Raw genomic sequence first — 19,354 nt, 5'->3', positions numbered from 1 at the left:
CTTGATCACTCCTATTTATAACTAAGCCAAGACATAATACAAATAATTAACATTATTGGGCTTGATTAATTATTTAGGCTAGTCCAACTAGTTTAATTAATTAATCAAAGTCCATTAAGAACTTTAATTATTTAGTATGTTGGATTTGTACTTCTACAAGCCCATTAAACATACTTCCCACTATATTTAATTTTATATTTAATAAACTCAACGTTTGAGCTTAATAAATTAAATACATTATAAATTCAACATCTGATTTTATATTTAAATTATAAATTCATTTCCTTGAATTTTATCACCTCCAAAATTTAATATTTAATAAACCCAAATTTTATAAATTCAACTACTTGAATTTATTCTCTCCAAATTTCATAAATTCAACTTCTTTAATTTATTATCTCATAAATTCAACTCCTTGAATTTATTTTCTCAAAATTTAATTATCATAAATTCAACTCCTTGAATTTACTATATCATAATATAAATTCAACTCCTTGAATTTATTCTCTCAACGGGAACAAATGATCAAGTACTTGTGTGACCCTCAATGGTTCAGGGATACAGCTAGCCGTGAGTTCACAACTCCTTGTGATTCAGAACATAATCCTTTATTCGGGCTTACCCTTAGTTAGCCCCATTCTTTACATCAACACCTTGATCAAGAACGTCAGAAAACATTTCTGATTGCACCCTTCGGATCATGGTAAGTGCGTCTAGTAGCATCGTCCCATGATCCCCTAGGTATCACTGATAGTCCCTACAAGAACCAGTCAATTATGATTAACGTACAGTACGGTCCATTCATCTCATAAATCCCGATCGAATCTGCAACCATTGGTTCATCGAGGGTTGCATATTAATTCGATAACTATGTGACACATATAATAGTGGCATCGCGTGTACTATTGGAGAACTCCTTCTCCAACGTACATCTCATACTCTGTCCAGAGATTCCATGCATTATTATTACATCAGATCACATATGATATCCACACCCGTAGGTGACCGGTGAATCTCCGACTACAAAGTACTGGCTCCTATATATGTCGCAACTGTACCCAACCTCGCCACCTGATGACTCTCCTGAAGTCGGTAAACGAGTCAAAGCACAGCCCCAGCATATGGAGCCTCAGTGTTGTCCCGGGTCGTAAAGACTAATGGTGTACAATATTCATAACCCCAGACTTATCCTCTCGATGAATGATAACCACTTGGAAAGTCCGAGGGAGGGTTGTTCGGTATAATCATCATATGACTACCCATCTGCAAGTTTGGACATCTCTATGCCCTTACCAAGAAACGCAGTACACAGCATCACATGATGCTAGTTTCGAGCTCAAACGAACTTTATCCATGTTTTAGGCGGCTGAATCGACTAGGAACGAATTTAGATCATACAGTGTTTACAAACGAGTTTCACTGTCGAATTACGATTCATTTGTATTAAAGTATAATCAAGGTCTTTATCTATGTTTGATGTTACGTACCGAACTTTTAAACTACTTGAAATTTGCGGAAAAATAAAAATTTTCTTAATAAAAGACGAACCTTCAAAATACGATAAAATAAACTGTTCATCCCCAAGTATTGTTGCAACAATGATCCCAAAGTAAAATTTGTCAAAGATATTTGCTTAAAATCTCATAACCAATAACATAAATCAGAGTACTTTTAAACATTTCATAAAGCTTAAAACTTGGTCCAAGCCAGCTCCTTGGTCCCCACCTCTAGTCTCCTCAGATGTATTCTCACCTGCAACGATCAAGTCTAGTGAGTCTAAAGACTCAACACATATAAACTGGGAGTAACGAGTACTACGTAATAAAATCACATGCAACTTACAAATAGTCGTACATACTTGACTTGAACGTGCATATAAAAGCTTGAACTTACATACATACATAGACGTGCCATAAAATGAAACTTTTCTTAAATGTGCTTGCATATTTGTACCTATATGAACATACATAAACTTCATCATTTTGCGTAGAGGCATGTTTCAAAGCAAGTGACCCATACTTAATACACCTGATCAGACTAAACTACAATACTGGGCTGACATGGAAAAATCCATTGCCATATACATGAGATCCCCGTTCATGCTTTAACGGGTGGATTGGTCCCCGTTCATGCTTTAACGCTTTTGAATCATGATCAAAACTCGTTCATGCTTTAATGGGGTGGATTGGTCCCTGGTCATGCTTTACCGCTTTTCAATCCCATACATAACTGGTCACAAGACATTTAGCATACCTCAAAAACTTGAAATATTTTTTTTGCACGTCAAACATACTTACTTGGCGTTGAGGGATTCCTTGGATCTTGCTTGAGGCCGTTGCTACACAAACTAACATGAATTCCACCACTTAACTTGCATAACTTAGACGTAGGTACTCGTGCTCACCACCGAAGTACAAAATAGCTTATGACATTCTAGATCACTCGGGACTTGACCTCGTTAAATCATCGTACTAACCCATGCCATCGAACCCCGAACAATCTCTAAAATGATGTGCGAACATTTCACAAAAATAAAAGACATGAACTCATTATTGAACTTGAAAAGAAGAAAGAACCAAACATTTTTACAGATGGGGCCGCGCTCGGGCGGTAATACTTCACCGCTCGAGCGCCAGGGACCGCGCTCAGGCGGTAACAAATTACCGCTCGAGCGCCGAGGTTACTGGAAATAACACTCGGACAGAAAAAGTGGCGCTCAGGCGGTAAAAAGTTACCGCTCGGGCGCCGAGCAAACTGGACTCCGCGACTCAGAAACTTATACTCTCCAATTTCGATTACACAGACAGTGAACAACGCCTCGAGACTCATCCTAGGACGTTATGGCACTGAATCGACTCCACAAAACGTCTCAAACGACGGCGCACACTTAACAAGCAACAAATCCGTAAACTCAATTTTTGACACCAATTGATTCCTACGATTTCTAATGCAACCAACGACTATCGACACGAAACGAAGCATCAAAACTCATCCAAACTCATGCTCCATATACCTAAATACAGCAGCGATCACCCGACGGTTCCCAACAAAGCCTGCAACAAATAAACTTCAAGAACACATCAATAACATATTTTCTGAAAAACGTAGTTTGAGCAGTCCCACCAAAAACGTCATAACTCGCTCAATTTTTATCCAAATATTTTGAATTTTATATCAAATCGAAGGTATCAAAAAATTCTACGATTTTACTGTTGAAAAGTTTCTCAAAATCGCGACCGAAAAATCGCAGTTTTTAAAAAAACAGCAAAAACGAGATTTTCAGATCCAGAAACGTTGAAAATGCGATCTAAACAATTTACGCCCAAACTTTACGCATCACACATGTATTTTTACGCATAAAAACAACGCAACACCTACTATGACATGATCGACGCAGAAAAAAATAGAATATACGTGCCTTATGATGTTGAAGTTTATCGAACCGACGATACCGAAGCGGAGGTGGCGCGAGGATTGATCCGGGACGATGGTGGCTCGATTTTGTTTGAAGAAAATACACGAAAATTTGCTGTAAATTGGAGAGGGAGGGGGCAGCTGCTATGAACTCAAGGAACCCTAGGTTTTCTTCTCAAGAGATGAAAAAAAATGGGATACAAAGATATGTGTGTGTGTGATATACGTGTATGTGTGCGTGTGTTAGGATAGTAATTAGGGGAATTTATTTTCTTAATTACTCAATTAACAACTAATTAAAACATAACCCTCCCTTAACTTCTATTAAAAAGTTCCTATATTAAAAAAATTAAAAATGTGCAAGTGAAAATTCTTTAAAACTTTAAAGTCACAAAAAAATCACCTAATAATCAAATTAGGCTTTAAAATTCTAGAAATTAAATAAAACATTTAAAATGCTCCATCCTTAACTTAAAATAGGATACCACATTAAAATTTTGCCAAAAATCGTCGTCGGTCATTTTCTCGATCCCGCATCGAATAATCTCCTGTAACATGAAACTCAAGAAAACATTTTTAACGTGCATCACATAAGCATAATTAATTTAAAATAGTGCATTTGAATAAATCAAGCATCGCTATAAATCATTTTAAACTTAAATAAATAATTTAACAATTAAATAAATGCAAGAATTATACGTGAACTGAATTTGGGCTCTACAGTTCCTCCCCCACTTATATAAATTTCGTCCTTGAAATTAAATCTTGCCAAACAGTTCAGGGTAGCGATTCCTCATATCTGCTTCGGTCTCCCAAGTGGCTTCCTCCACTGTTTGATTCAGCTACCGGACTTTGACCAACTTGGTCACCTTGTTCCGAAGTCTGCGCTCCTGTCTGTCTAGGATTTGGACGGGTCTTGCCTCATATGACAGGTCTGGAGCAAGCTGTAACAGTTCATAGCTCAACACATGCGAAGGATTAGCTAGATACTTCCTCAGCATTGAGACGTGGAACATATTGTGTACTCCAGCCAGATTCGACGGAAGGGCAACACGATAAGCTAGTGTTCCAACTCTGTCAAGAATCTCGAACGGTCCAATAAACCTCGGACTCAGCTTGCCTCTTTTCCCAAATCTCATAACACCCTTCATAGGTGCTATCTTCACAAAAACGTGATCACCTACGACAAACTCGAGATCTCTCCTCCTCTTATCAGCATAACTCTTTTGGCGACTCTGGGCGGTCTTCATTCTGTCTCGTATCTTGACCACCACATCTGCAGTCTGCTGAACTATCTCAGGACCAAGTTCTGCTCTTTCACCGACTTCATCCCAATGAATCGACGATCTGCACTTCCTTCCATACAATGCCTCATAGGGAACCATACCAATAGATGCTTGGAAACTGTTGTTGTAGGTAAACTCCACTAGAGGTAACTTCGATTCCCAAGTCCCCTGAAAATCGATCATACAGGCTCGCAATAGATCCTTCAAAATTTGAATCACTCGCTCAGATTGGCCATCTTTCTGCGGGTGAAAAGCTGTACTGAATAGCAACTCCGTCCCCATGGCTGCATGCAAACTCTTCCAAAAGGACGATGTAAACCTCGGGTCCCTGTCGGATACAATAGAAACTGGGATCCCGTGCAATCAAACGATCTCCCTGATATAAAGCTTCGCATACTGCGTAATGGAGAAAGTCGTCTTCACTGGCAAGAAGTGCGCTGACTTAGTGAGTCAATCCACTATGACCCAAATGGCATTAAAACCTCTGACTGACTTTGGCAAACCAACAACGAAGTCCATGGTAATATTTTCCATTTCCACTCGGGGATAGGGAGTGGCTTAAGCATTCCTGCTGGCCTCTGATACTCTGCCTTCACTTGCTGGCAAGTGAGGCATTCAGACACAAATATGCGGATGTCTCGCTTCATCCCTGGCCACCAATACAGAACCTGCAGGTCCTTGTATATCTTGGTACCTCCTGGGTGGATTGAATACGGAGATGCATGTGCCTCTGTCAGAATATCCTTATAATGACCCGAAAATTCGTGTTTGAAAATTTGCGGAAAAATTAAAAATTTTCTTTTTAAAATAATTAAGGTGCCTCATTCACAAAATAAACTTATAAATCAAGTTTAAATGTTCAAAATAGTAGTGGAAGAAATTATTACTCGCCAAAAAAATAAGTTAAAGTATCCAACAACTGATAAAATGTTTGAGCATAAAAATGGCAAATGCTGTAAATGAGGTCCTCGGGTTCCACTACTGCCAACCCAAGCTAGCTCACTGGTCCCCGCCCTCGGCCCCGACATCATCAGTACCTACAACAATCAAGTCTAGTGAGTCTAAAAACTCAGCATGCATATATCGTAAAGAACGAGTAAATAATATAGTAAAATTGCATGGGAGTAAAAATATCATGTCATGAGGCATAATGTGAAAATAACTTGTCATGAGCAATTATAATACGTGCATAACTGAACTGAAAATCAAAATGAAAATGTTTGCTCCTTGGAGCCCTGTAATAAAATAGCATGTCATAATTTTCTGTTGAGATTATGGTCTACGCAAGTGGCCCCTGCACTGAACTGAACTGAACTGAACTGACCGGTAACTGGCGACCGGACCGGTAACTGGCGACCGGGTGAAGTAATGAACGTCTGATCAGACTAATGCCACAGTATACTGGGTGGTACATAACTGAATTGACCGGTAACTGGCGACCGGATAATATAATGCTCCCATGATAGTGAAATGGCCACAAGCAATATCGCATAAATCTAAAAAATGAATATTTTATCTTTTTATGCACGTAATATAATTAAATGGCCTAATGAAATATCCTGTATTATTTTACCACATGGATTGGATTGTTCCCAAGCTCGCTGCGACCTAAATTTAACATGAAAAAAATATGCAAATGATTTTCTTGACCAAACTTTGTAATTGAATCCGAAAACGAAACAATTACGCCCAACAACTTCGTATTTAATCATGACTCCGTGCCAACTCGAACCAACAGCAAACCATCATTTAGTCATGATTGAAATACACTTTAAAATGATGAAATAATGCTTCTAAAATTGATAAGGGCCGAAATCTTGGTGAATGGAGGCCAAAACATGAAACGCTCTTTCGAGAGTCAATTTGGCACAAAGCACCGTAATTTCTCGTACGACCTCTAAAGTGATCCAAATCACAAACGGCCAAAAACCTGACCTTCATAACTCGATGAGTCAATGTCCAGTCTAAGGCCATAGGCTAGAAGCCAACCAAGAACTCGAACGAGCCACTGAACCGAAGCAGCAAGTTGTTGTCACAAAAATACAGTAGCTGTGCTTTGGTTTCCTTGCGTCGTTTGCAAGGCTAATGGCCATTGGGGCTTGAACCACCGACCAGAACCTCTTACCAACATCCTAAGGAATGATTTGAACCATGGCTAAGGGTCCTAGGCCAGCCACAATTCGCATCACACCAGAAACTAACCGAAAGTCCCACCCGAGAGCACCCTTGCATGCGTGGGGTGTTGTGCTTCGTTTGCTGTCTCGTGTCGTTCCAGTGGCCATTTGATTGACCATGGCACGATCTATACATCCAGAGGTATGGTATGAACCGTGGCTAAGGGCCATAGGCCAACCAAGATCCACACAATTCCACAAAACCGAATGTTACACTTGTTGTAAAATGAGAAGGCCGAAAGGGGGTAGGGGCTGTTCTTGTGTTTTGATTTAAAAACCGATGCAACCATGGACAAAGCCTCAAAAGAGCGACTTGGTCACGTCTTAGACATGCTAGGGAGGTGTTCAAACCAGGGTTACAGGCCCAAGAGCCAACCAAGGTTCGATCCATCCATAGACAAGCAAAACAAAATTTTCGAAACTCAATTCTGCACTTATGGGGAGGTTGCTGTCATTTCGATTTCCAGCAAGCATTGGGGCTGAACTAATGGACCAACATGGTCCTAAACCATTCTAGTACATGTCTAGGAGCCGCCTTGGGAGCCTAGGGTCGAACCAATACCTGAAACCATCAAAAACGTGCAAACCGTGATGCATGAAATGGAATGAAACCGTGCAGAATTTTGTTTACCAACAAGCTGCTGTCATATTTTGGTTTTTGATTGAAAGATCATGATCATGTAGTGCTTAAAATTCATAATACAATTTGATTGAAGAGCAAAGAAGAACATATGCATGCCTGGTTTCGTTTTGAAAGGAAAACAAACGAAACGCAATGACGCGGCGTGGAGGAGATGGAGCGATCTTATTGATCTTCCTTCTACTCAATTATTTCTTGCTATTTTTCTCTCGGTTTCCTCTACTGAATGGCTACTGATTTTTGAGATTAGGGAGAGGGGAAATGGTTAGGAGAGTGAGGGAGATCCAATAATAAAGGGATTCAAATGGTATGACCAAGTCTCCTCTCTTTTGAAATTTGAATTTGCTTGATATCAAATGATTTTTGGAGGGATAAATGAATGGGGCGTGGGCGATTTTTGCATGCCATATCAAGGTTAGGAAAATGATCTAATAATAAATAAGTTGTGGTAAACAAATTAAGGGATTATCATGTTAAGAAATGACAGGGAATGGGTCAAAGGTGAGTTGGCAAAGAAATGTTTAATCATCTAAGAGGGGTGGCCGAAAATTAAATAAATAATGGAGGGGAAATATTGTTTAGTTAGTAAATTTTTTAAACCTTAAGAGCCTTACCTATCCTTTAAATAATTTAAGGAATTAACACTTTAATCATGGAACCCAAATGAACTTATTTCCTACTTACCTCAAGTTACTTAAATAATTCCTTAAACCTCCTTTTAACTTAAATCAACTTATTAGCTAGTTAAAATAAACTCTGGGAATAATTCTTAATCTTAAATTTTATCTCAAAACTTCAACTCCAGTCCGGCCTCACTGAATTAACTGAAAAGATAAAAATTAAACTACTGTATACAATAACTAAATTTTAAAGAAAAGAATTTAAATACTCATGCAATAAAATCATTTAATTTAAAATACTAGAATTATGCGTGGCTTATACGTAGTCTAATTTACGGGTTCTACAATCCTCTCTGATCAAATCAACGCTAGGCACCCACATTCTACCTTTGTATTTTACAATACCATCAGACACTGTGTAGAGTACACTGTCCTTGGCTTCATCCTTCAGCCTCCATTTCTACAACTGCTCATCTGAAGACTGACCTGTACGGATACGGTCTAGTAAGAAAGATTGGACTATCAGATTAGACAGCTTAGGACCCTGCCCTTAGGATAAACCTCTTACTCAAATCTCTGAATCTCTGACTGAAGAGATCTCTGTACTAACAACTGTGCTACGACTGCAACTTTACGGCTCAAGGCATCTGTCACAACATTAGCTTTCCCTGGATGGTAGTAGTCTTTTACCAACTCCAACCACCGTCTCTGTCTCATATTCAGCTCTTTCTGTGTGAAGAAATACTTGAGACTCTTGTGATCGGTAAACATCTGGCATTTCTCGCCGTACAAGTAATGTCTCCAAATCTTTAATGCAAAGACAACGGCGGCTAATTCTAAATCATGAGTCGGATAGTTCTTCTCATGCACCTTCAACTGTCCGGAAGCATAAGCTATCACCCGACCATGCTGCATCAACACTGCGCCTAACCCGAGCTTAGATGCATCGGTGTATAGCACAAAATCTCCTTGCCCTATTGGCATGGCTAACACTGGCTTGAAATAAGAGCTTGCTTCAATGCATCGAAGCTCTTCTGAAAATCATCACTTCACACGAACTTGGCATTCTTCTTGGTCAGTGAAGTGAGCAGCACTGCTATCGACGAAAATCCCTGAATAAACTTACGGTGGTAACCTGCCAAACCCAGAAAACTGCGGATCTCTGAAGCGTTCTTTGGCTCGACCCATTCCTTAACGGCTGCTACCTTTGTTGGATCCACCTCAATACCACTGCTAGATATTATATGCCCAAAAATGCTACCTTCTCCAACAAAAATTCACACTTACTGAACTTCACAAATAACTTGCGACTCTGCAGGATTTGTAAAACCGTCCTCAAATGCTGACTGTGCTCCTCATGGCTCTTCGAGTAGATTAGTATATCGTCGATGAATACTATGACAAATTGATCAGGGTAAGGCTGAAATACTCTGTCCATGAGGTCCATGAAAATAGCTGGAGCATTCGTCAGTCCAAATTGCATCTCTAAGAACTCGTAATGCCCATATCTGGTTCTGAAGGCTGCCTTGTGAACATCTGCATCTTTCACCTTCAGCTGATGATACCCCGATCGAAGATCTATTTTAGAGAACAACGTGGCTCCCTACAACTGATCAAACAAGTCCTCGATCCTTGGTAACGGGTATTTATTCTTGATCGTTACCTTGTTCAGTTCTCGGTAATCGATACACAACCTCATGCTCCCATCCTTCTTCTTTACGAAGAGTACTGGTGCGCTCCATGGTAAGAAACTAGGGCGAATAAATTCCTTGTCAAGGAGCTTCTGAGTCTGCTGTTTGAGTTCTAGCATCTCAGCTGGAGCTAAACGGTACGGTGCCTTGGAGATTGGCACTGTGCCTGGCATAAGATCAATGGTGAACTCCACCTCTCTTTCTGGTGGAAGGCCTGTGACGTCATCTGGAAATACGTCAGGAAAATCTCTTACTACTAGTACATCAGTTATAGACGGAGTGGGTAAATCAGGTGTTGAAATGATGCTGGCCAAGAAAGCCAAACACCCCTTGGAAATAAGTTTCCGCACCTGCATGCACGAGATCATGCGAGGGAAACTCCTCCATCTAGCTAGCTCAAAGAGAAACTGCTCCATACCCAAAGGTCTTACTATCACCGACCTTTTCTGGAAGTCGATAAGAACTCTGTTCTTTGTCAGCCAGTCCATTCCCAGAATGATATCAAACTCTGGCATCGGCAACACAATCAAATCGGCATACACTAGGTGGCCTTGCAGCTTGAGATCGATGTCCCTGACCACGCTATAGCTAACAATTCTTCCTCTGATGGGACTGTCAATGATTAGCTCACGTCGAGTCCAATAGACTTGACGTCTAGGTGACTAGCGAATGTCTCCGAAATAAATGAGTGGGTGGCTCCTGAGTCTATCAGGGCCTTCGTGGCTAGTCTCTTTATGAATATATTTCCAGAGAGACGTTAGCTCAACACAAACTTATCTCCTCAAAATTCTAACCTTAATCTCAGGCATAGAAGAAATTTATATTGCATGACACCCAAAAATATTACTAGCACACTAATAAACCAAAATGAAATTCCAACACAAGCATGGCAAAGTAATACGATGCTTAATTAAATAGTTTACCAGTCAATAACGTCGTGTCTGAGTTCGCCTCATAAGCATGCATGGCGAACACTCTTCCCTGGATCGGCTGCCTCCACTGAGGGCACTCCTTTAGTATGTGGTCACTTGCTCCGCACTTGAAACATTTGCCCGACCCATACAAACACTGTCCCAGGTGCTGACGGTTGCACTTCGGGCACACCGGGTGCTCTCCCGGCCTCTGTGGCGCCTTCTGCTGTGGCATAGGGCCCTTGCCTTTTGGTGGTCCATGATAAGGCTTCTTTCCTGGCTGCCCCTAGAACGGCCTCTTAAACTGAGGTCGCTGCTGCTGCTGTGGAGCCTGATAAGGCCTCTTGCCCTGCCTGTCAGCCTCAATATCCCTCTGATCCTGCTCCGCCGTCAAGGCTCTAGATACGGAAACGACATGGGTAGTAGGACCAGCAACTCCCACGTCGCGGCTCAAGATCGGCCGCAACCCGTCCATAAAATGCCTCAGCTTCCCCTGGGCATCATTAGCTATCAGGGGCACAAAATGACACCCCCTCTCAAACTTCCTCACAAATTCCACAACGCTGCTATCTCCCTGACGCAATGTCATGATCTCCCTGGTCAGTCTGGATCGTACTTCTTCAGTGAAGTACTTGGAGTAGAATACCTCCTTAAATCCACTCCACGTCAGTGTTTGCAAGTTAACTGACACTAATGCACTATCCCACCACAGTCTGGCGTCTCCTGCCAGAAGGAATGTGGCACACTTGACTCTATCTGCATCAGTCAGTTCCATAAAGTCAAAGATTACCTCGATGGACTTAATCCATCCCTCGGTTATCATCGGGTCAGTAGTCCCCGAAAACTCCTTTGGGCTCATCCACCTGAACCTCTCGTATACCGCCTCTAGTCTGGGCCTAGCCCCTGCATACACCGTCGCCTGGTTCCCCGCAAACTGTGCGAAGAACTGAGTCATTCCTACAAGCATCTGTTCCTGCATATTGGGCGGTGGAGGAGGAGGAGCGTCTCTCCCTTCCTCTCGAGCCTCTCTATCCTCATCCCTAGCTTCCCGGTTAATCATGCGTCTAGGAGGCATACTGTTCCAACAATTTACCCAACACGTAAACCCCATATGCATGAACATGATATCAATAGTATAAGATGCACGTAAACTGAACTTAAAACATGGACATGCTGAAATCATGACTTAATGCTTAGTGCATAACATAACTCAAAACTTTAAAACTTACAGACTTGAGGTCTGGCTTCGTGAGCTTCTCGCAACTGGAAGTAGGCATAACCCTTTAAAAGAACCTGGCTCTGATACCAACTGTAACGTACCGAACTTTTAAACTATTTGAAATTTGCGGAAAAATAAAAATTTTCTTGATAAAAGGCGAACCTTTAAAATTCGATAAAATAAACTGTTCATCCCCAAATATTGTTGCAACAATGATCCCAAAGTAAAATTTGTCAAAGATATTTGCTTAAAATCTCATAACCAATAACATAAATCAGAGTACTTTTAAACATTTCATAAAGCTTAAAACTTGGCGGTCCTCGGGCTTAGCCTCCCGCTCAGTCCAAGCCAGATCCTTGGTCCCCACCTCTAGTCTCCTCAAATGCATCCTCACCTGCATCGATCAAGTCTAGTGAGTCTAAAGACTCAACACGTATAAACTGGGAGTAACGAGTACTACGTAATAAAATCACATGCAACTTCAAAATAGACGTACATACTTGACTTGAACGTGCATATAAAAGCTTGAACTTACATACATACATAGACGTGCCATAACATGAAACTCTTCTTAAACGTGCTTGCATACTTGTACATACATAAACTTCATCATTTTGCGTAGATGCATGTTTCAAAGCAAGTGACCCATACTTAATACGCCTGATCAGACTAAACCACAGAATTGGGCTGACAGGGAAAAATCCACTGCCACATACATGAGATCCCCGTTCATGCTTTAACGGGTGGATTGGTCCCCGTTCATGCTTTAACGTTTTCCAATCCTGATCTAGATCCGTTCATGCTTTAACGGGTTGGATTGGTCCCTGGTCATGCTTTAGCGCTTTCTAATCCCATACATAATTGGTCACAAGACATTTAGCATACCTCAAAAACTTTAAATATTTTCTTTGCACGTGAAACATACTTACTTGGCGTTGAGGGATTCGTTGGATCTCGCTTGGGGCCGCTGCTGCACAAACTAACATGAATTCCACCACTTAACTTGCATAACTTAGACGTAGGTACTCGTGCTCACCACCGAAGTTCAAAATAGCTTATGACATTCTAGATTACTTGGGACTTGACCTCGTTCAATCATCGTACTAACCCATGCCATCGAACCCCGAACAATCTCTAAAATGATGTGCGAACATTTCCCAAAAATAAAAGACATGAACTCATTATTGAACTTTAAAAGAAGAAAGAACCAAACATTTTTACAGATGGGGCCGTGCTCGGGCGGTAATACTTCACCGCTCGAGCGCCAGGGTCCGCGCTCAGGCGGTAACAAATTATCGCTCGAGCGCCGAGGTTACTGGAAAGAACACTCGGACAGAAAGAGTGGCGCTCAGGCGGTAAAAAGTTACCGCTCGGGCGCCGAGCAAACTGGACTCCGCGACTTAGAAACTTATACTCTCCAATTTCGATTACACAGACAGTGAACAACGCCTCGAGACTCATCCTAGGACGTTATGGCACTGAATCGACTCCACAAAACGTCTCAAACGACGGCGCACACCTAACAAGCAACAAATCCGTAAACTCAATTTTTGACACCAATTGATTCCTACGATTTCTAATGCAACCAACGACTATCGACACGAAACGAAGCATCAAAACTCATCCAAACTCATGCTCCATATACCTAAACACAGCAGCGATCACTCGACGGTTCCCAACAAAGCCTGCAATAAATAAACTTCAAGAACACATCAATAACATATTTTCTGAAAAATTCAGTTTGAGCAGTCCCACGAAAAACTTCATTACTCGCTCAATTGTTATCCAAATATTTCGAATTTTATATCAAATCGAAGGTATCAAAAATTTCTACGATTTTCATTTTGAAAGTTTTCTCAAAATCGTGAACGAAAAATCGCAGTTTTTAAAAGAACAGCAAAAACGAGATTTTCAGATCCAGAAACGTTCAAAATGCGATCTAAACAATTTTCTCCCAAACTTTACGCATCACACATGTATTTTTACGCATAAAAACAACGCAACACCTACTATGACATGATCGACGCAGAAAAAAATAGAATATACAAGCCTTATGATGTTAAAGTTTACCGAACCAACGATACCGAAGCGGAGATGGCGCGAGGATTCATCCGGGACGATGGTGGCTCGATTTTTTTTGAAGAAAATGCACGAAAATTTGCTGGAAATTGGAGAGGGAGGGGGCGGCTGCTATGAACTCAAGGAAACCTAGGTTTTCTTTCCAAGAGATGAAAAAAAAATGGGATACAAAGATATATGTGTGTGTGATATACGTGTATGTGTGCGTGTGTGAAGTGTGTGTGCGTGTGTTAGGATAGTAATTAGGGGAATTGATTTGCTTAATTACTCAATTAACAACTAATTAAAACATAACCCTCCCTTAACTTCTATTAAAAAGTTCCTTAATTTAAAAAAAATTAAAAATGTGCAAGTGAAAATTCTTTAAAACTTTAAAGTCACAAAAAAATCAACTGATAATCAAATTAGGGTTTAAAATTCTAGAAATTAAATCAAACATTTAAAATGCTCCATCCTTAACTTAAAATAGGATACCACATTAAAATTTTGCCAAAAATCGTCGTCGGTCTTTTCCTCGATCTCGCATCGAATAATCGCCTGAAACATGAAACTAAAGAAAACATTTTTAACGTGCATCACATAAGCATAATTAATTTAAAATAGTGCATTTGAATAAATCATGAATCGCTGTAAATCATTTTAAACTTAAATAAATAATTTAACAATTAAATAAATGCATGGTTATACGTGCACTGAATTTGGGCTCTACATTTGATAACATGGGTATACAGATAAAGAAATAACATACCATGAAATAATGAATTATATTAAAATAAAGATTGTTAATTACAACTGAGTCAATAAAATCCCTAACTAACAGTTGGCTTGCAAAGCATCTACTCTAACACATCTCACGACTCCATTGACAACACTTCCCTAGTTGTCCTCGTAATGCTCGTACAACCTGATCACTGATTTTGGAAACAAAAGGCCGGGTGACCTTATAGCCCGCACTTCCGACATTTCTTGAGGTAAATTAAACATATATGTCACACTCGGGTGACTACCCCCCACCTTTTTCGCATTTTAATCTCGGGGTCTCGTTCTTGGAGGAACTATATTTTGAGGACTCGTCTCTTATAATGCTTCCCTTACCTTTGGCCTTTCGTTTCTCGGTCTTATCACCGATCTTTGATAGGGGTCTTCATCTCACGAAGCCTCCAGAGGATGATACAAAATCCTCTACTAATATCCTTAGTATGATATCGATTTAAGTAGATTGGGTCAACCATAACATCCTCTTTAATCTATCTATATAGATCTGTATTCATAATACATAGTACGCTTCACTCATATTTTTCAAGGAAAATTTACTAACTAACCATACTTTAGTTTCTACAACATCCAACTAACCTTCTTGTGTACGCATGGTTCAACAAGGTTTTTAACAAAATCAAACTATTTGATACTGTTATCAAATCTGAGTTTCCAACTCCTTGATCAGGGGTGGAGCAAGGATTCAAAATTACCTGGGGCTGGGCTCCGTCCCATACACAAAGAGACACCAAATGTTGAGTTTCCATCATTAGAAATGTTTCCACAAGTAGGAAGACCTACAAAAGGGCGTCAAGTAGTTACTTTTGACAACAAAACTCTTACTCAAGCTCATAGATATATCCTTTCCAACTGTTTCAGAATTGCAGCCACATCGTGAGTAAGTATAGTTTTTTAATTGTTTTCTTAGTAATGGAAGTTTCTAACTATTTGTCAAAATTGAAAAGAGAATTTAAAAGCGAACTAAAGAGACGATATAGATATGGTCGTCGTCCAACTAACTCCCAGTTGGAAAATATGGTACGAATGCAATTTGCGGAATGGTTCGCAAGACGAGTGATTAGTATACTTAAAAAATTATATGTATATTACAGTTTCATCATAAAATGGGTTGGTTATGTTTTTAGAGATTTATACCTCATTATAATTGTATTTTTTGTATCTTACAGTTTGATCAAACGAATGAAGAAATTGTTGACTTGGATCTAAGGGCGCTTTCACGAGCTCCAAATTCTATAGCCTTTAGTTTTCAAGGATTCAATGTAAATGGTTTTGCATTTCGCACAGTGGAATCTGAACAGAACAAAAAAGTTCAGAATAGTGGGATCATGGTGCAATCGATGCATGATAATGATGATCATGAGTCAACCTACTACGGTAGATTAAATGATGTAATCTCACTTGATTACGGCAGTCGTGGAAGAATTATTCTTTTTCGATGTGATTGGGTTAACACTACTTCTGGAACAAAAATTGATTGTTTGATATTTACAATGGTTAACTTTTCACGCTTGATACATACAGGAGAACGAGAAGAGCATGAACCTTTTATTCTAGCTTCACAAGATAAAATGGTTTATTATGTACTTGATCCAAAAGAAGAGGACTGGTATTATGTTTTTCGTCACACACCAAGAGATACATACAATATGGGTGATGAAAATGATATTGATACAATGTATTTTGTTGATATCAATTTTTCAAGTATACAATCACTGTTAAGTGATATAAATGGGGAAGATGTTGAGTTAACTAGATCTGATGTTGAGGGCTCAATAGTTGATGGCATGCATGTCGCGGGCAATGAAACTGATGACGAAATTTTAATTGAATTTTGTGTTTTCCTGCATTTTGGTGAAAACTTATCTTGAGATGGTACGTAATGAATTTAATCTTCTTTATATATGTTAATGAAGATGATACATTGTATTTATCAAACTAATTGTTTCTTGAAGGATTCTTACAATGACTACTTTTCTTGTGAGTTGGAGAACTATTCAGGTACTTCTATGAACTTTGTGCTTCTGTGTGCTTATTTGTTATTTTTTCCCTATGCGTACAGCTAGTATTCCATACAGTTGATGAACATTTGGGGCCTTGGTATGTTTTTTCAACATATAGTCATGCCCAGATCATATGTCTTAAGTTTTGTTTGTTTATAATTGAGTTTTAGTTAACAAATTTACTCAAATTTTCATTCGATGTCATTTTTATATTTTGGTGGTTCTTTACATTTATTTGTCCATACTTTATTGTGAAATAGGTTGTGCAACCACTACACTCTCCGTGAGTTCAATGCGTGATTATGAATATTTAATAGTTTCTTTTCTTTTCTTTTTTTTTTTTCCTTTTTTATTGCAGTTCGAGTCACAATGAGGAGATTCTGTGTTGCATCAATAGTAGTATGGACGATGTTGACATACTAAAATCAACCATGAAGATTTTGATAATTAATAGCTCGGATTATACTTGTTTGGTAGTAATAATTCGTGCTGTTTTTTTTTTTTTCCAGTCACTGAAACTCCAATTTAAAAAAAGAAGTAAATGCGTATTTTTCCTGAGCCCAGTGGGGCAACCGAGATTGAAGATTTTTTTAATTTATACTAGTTGTGTATAAATAAATAAATGAATACTAGGTGTTATATATCTATATATAGATATAAAAGATAATATTATTAAAATTTATATCTATAAAATAAATATTAAATATAATCTGGATGATGATAAATAAAGAATTGAATCTTGAATTTGTAAGTGAATATAATAAATAGAAATGTTTTTAGTTGGAACTTGCATGAATTTTTCTGTGAAGAAAAAGAGTGGGGATGACAGATAAAGGAACGAGTATATATCTCTAGCAAATATGAAGATACGAAAATAGTATATCATTTTTTGCCGCATAATCAATAATGTTTTTTCAATACCTATGAAATTGATCATCCCATTTGAGGCCAAGTGATCGGTGATACATCGGTTTAGGAATCCATTTTGAATCTAGATTTTTTTTAGGGGGGGAAATGATTAGAAAATTATTAAAAGATAATTTGATTCCGAACAAGAATGGTTAAGGACAGAAAGCGGGGGAAAGAGATGGGGACGCCGGACGTGGGATAATGGAAGTGGAGGAGGTTACAGTTTTAATTACATGTGGTCGACATTATTGTTTCAATCACACCAAAATAGTTTTTCTGCTAAGCTGAACTTTTAATATAATAAAATAGGATATATAGATAATCGAGGGAAAGCGTGAGATTAAGATTAAAAGTTTGAAAGATGAACTAAAGTGAAAAAATTCAAGGGAAAAAAAGACAAAACTCATCGACTACAAACTTTTCGGACTAATATGATACTTCAACATGTTCATGTTATTTTATACATGTGTGCAAGTAGTTTTTGGTTTCTTTAATTTATTTTCTCTGATCCATTAGTTAATCATTTATTTGTGATCTTTTGTAAATAAAATGTGTTGAAGTCGATCTTTGATGGCTTAATTGAATATTCATATAATTTTAAATTACTTTTCAGTTAATTTAGTGTTTCACTTATTTTCAGTTTTTTTAGCATCGATGAGACTAACATTTATTGCTCTAGTTTTTAGGATTGTTTTTAAAATATATCTATTGAATACTTTTTTCGCTTTTGTTTTATATACCGATAGTGCAAACTGCTCTTGCTGATATAACTATTAGAAAAATTTTGTAAACTGCTCATATTATATATTTTTAACAGCGATTTTCTCAAAAGTGGTGCTATGAACCGCTTTTGTTGCTCTATTTTAGGATTAATTTGGAATTATACATATTGAATACTTTTAGAACTTTTTTTGTATAAATTGCTGCTACAAATTTCTCTTGTAATATAACTATTAGCAGCATTCTGAAAAACTGTTCATACTGAATGTTTTTAACGTCGGTTTTCACAAAATTGTTCCTATGAACCGTTGTTAATGCTTTATTCTTTTTACGATTGGTTTGAAAATAATGTATTTTGAATATTTTTAGTATTGGATATATGAATCACTACTAACTGCTCTTTTTTTTATAACTATTAGGAAAAATTTGGAATTCATTCATATTGAATATTTTTAACAATCGTTTCACAAAACAGGTGCTATAAACTGTTTTTATTGCCCTATGCTTTTAGGATTTGTTTGAAAATTACACATGTTGAATACTTTTTAGTATTGGTTTTATAAATCGCTACTACAAACAGCTCATGCTGATAAAACCAGTGTTCTAAAAAGCCCGCTTAAGCTTGAAACTCGACAAAAATGCCCCGCTTCGAAGAAAGGCGGAAAAAAGCGGCTAAACTGTAGTTTGACTGAATTAAGCATAATTTAGGTGTTTAATTAAGTGTGCTTAAGCACAATTAATTGAATCTATTTGTTTTTAAATTTTTTATTTTGAAGGTATGTGTTTTTATTTTAAAATTATAAATTAGGTTTATAATTTCGATGTTTATTTTTAAATTTTAATTATGATTAAGTATGTCTGATAATGATTTGATAAATATTTAGCATTATTTAATGTGATCTAGTTGGAAAAAA

The 19,354-nt window shown here is 38.3% G+C and overlaps 1 protein-coding gene across 4 annotated transcripts; it reads left to right on the top strand.

Annotated features, from left to right (window-relative positions):
• Positions 1-15,531: 15,531 nt before the first annotated feature.
• LOC142518637 (uncharacterized) lies at positions 15,532-17,095 on the top strand. Of its 4 annotated transcripts, XM_075621438.1 has the most exons (4): positions 15,532-15,684; positions 15,756-15,864; positions 15,978-16,683; positions 16,764-17,095. In XM_075621438.1, the coding sequence occupies exons 1-3, from the start codon at positions 15,566-15,568 to the stop codon at positions 16,677-16,679; spliced, it is 930 nt and encodes a 309-aa protein (XP_075477553.1). In that variant the 5' UTR covers positions 15,532-15,565; the 3' UTR covers positions 16,680-16,683; positions 16,764-17,095. The 4 variants fall into 4 exon arrangements, with proteins under 4 accessions (XP_075477553.1, XP_075477560.1, XP_075477547.1 ...); XM_075621445.1 differs by having other exon boundaries at positions 15,756-15,828; positions 15,978-17,095; XM_075621432.1 differs by having other exon boundaries at positions 15,978-17,095.
• Positions 17,096-19,354: the final 2,259 nt, after the last annotated feature.

The sequence above is a fragment of the Primulina tabacum genome, chromosome 1 (assembly GCF_025594145.1).
Source record: "Primulina tabacum isolate GXHZ01 chromosome 1, ASM2559414v2, whole genome shotgun sequence".
Taxonomy (NCBI): Eukaryota; Viridiplantae; Streptophyta; class Magnoliopsida; order Lamiales; family Gesneriaceae; genus Primulina; species Primulina tabacum.
Note: the sequence above shows the minus strand (reverse complement) of the source record. Positions and strands in the feature narration are given on the sequence as shown.

Bases quoted from the DNA above. Each gene is read 5' to 3' on its own strand.
- LOC142518637 (XM_075621438.1), top strand. From the start codon at position 15,566: ATGTTTCCACAAGTAGGAAGACCTACAAAAGGGCGTCAAGTAGTTACT. The intron at 15,685-15,755 runs GTGAGTAAGTAT...AAAATTGAAAAG, and splicing joins TTCAGAATTGCAGCCACATC to AGAATTTAAAAGCGAACTAA. The intron at 15,865-15,977 runs GTGATTAGTATA...TGTATCTTACAG, and splicing joins CGGAATGGTTCGCAAGACGA to TTTGATCAAACGAATGAAGA.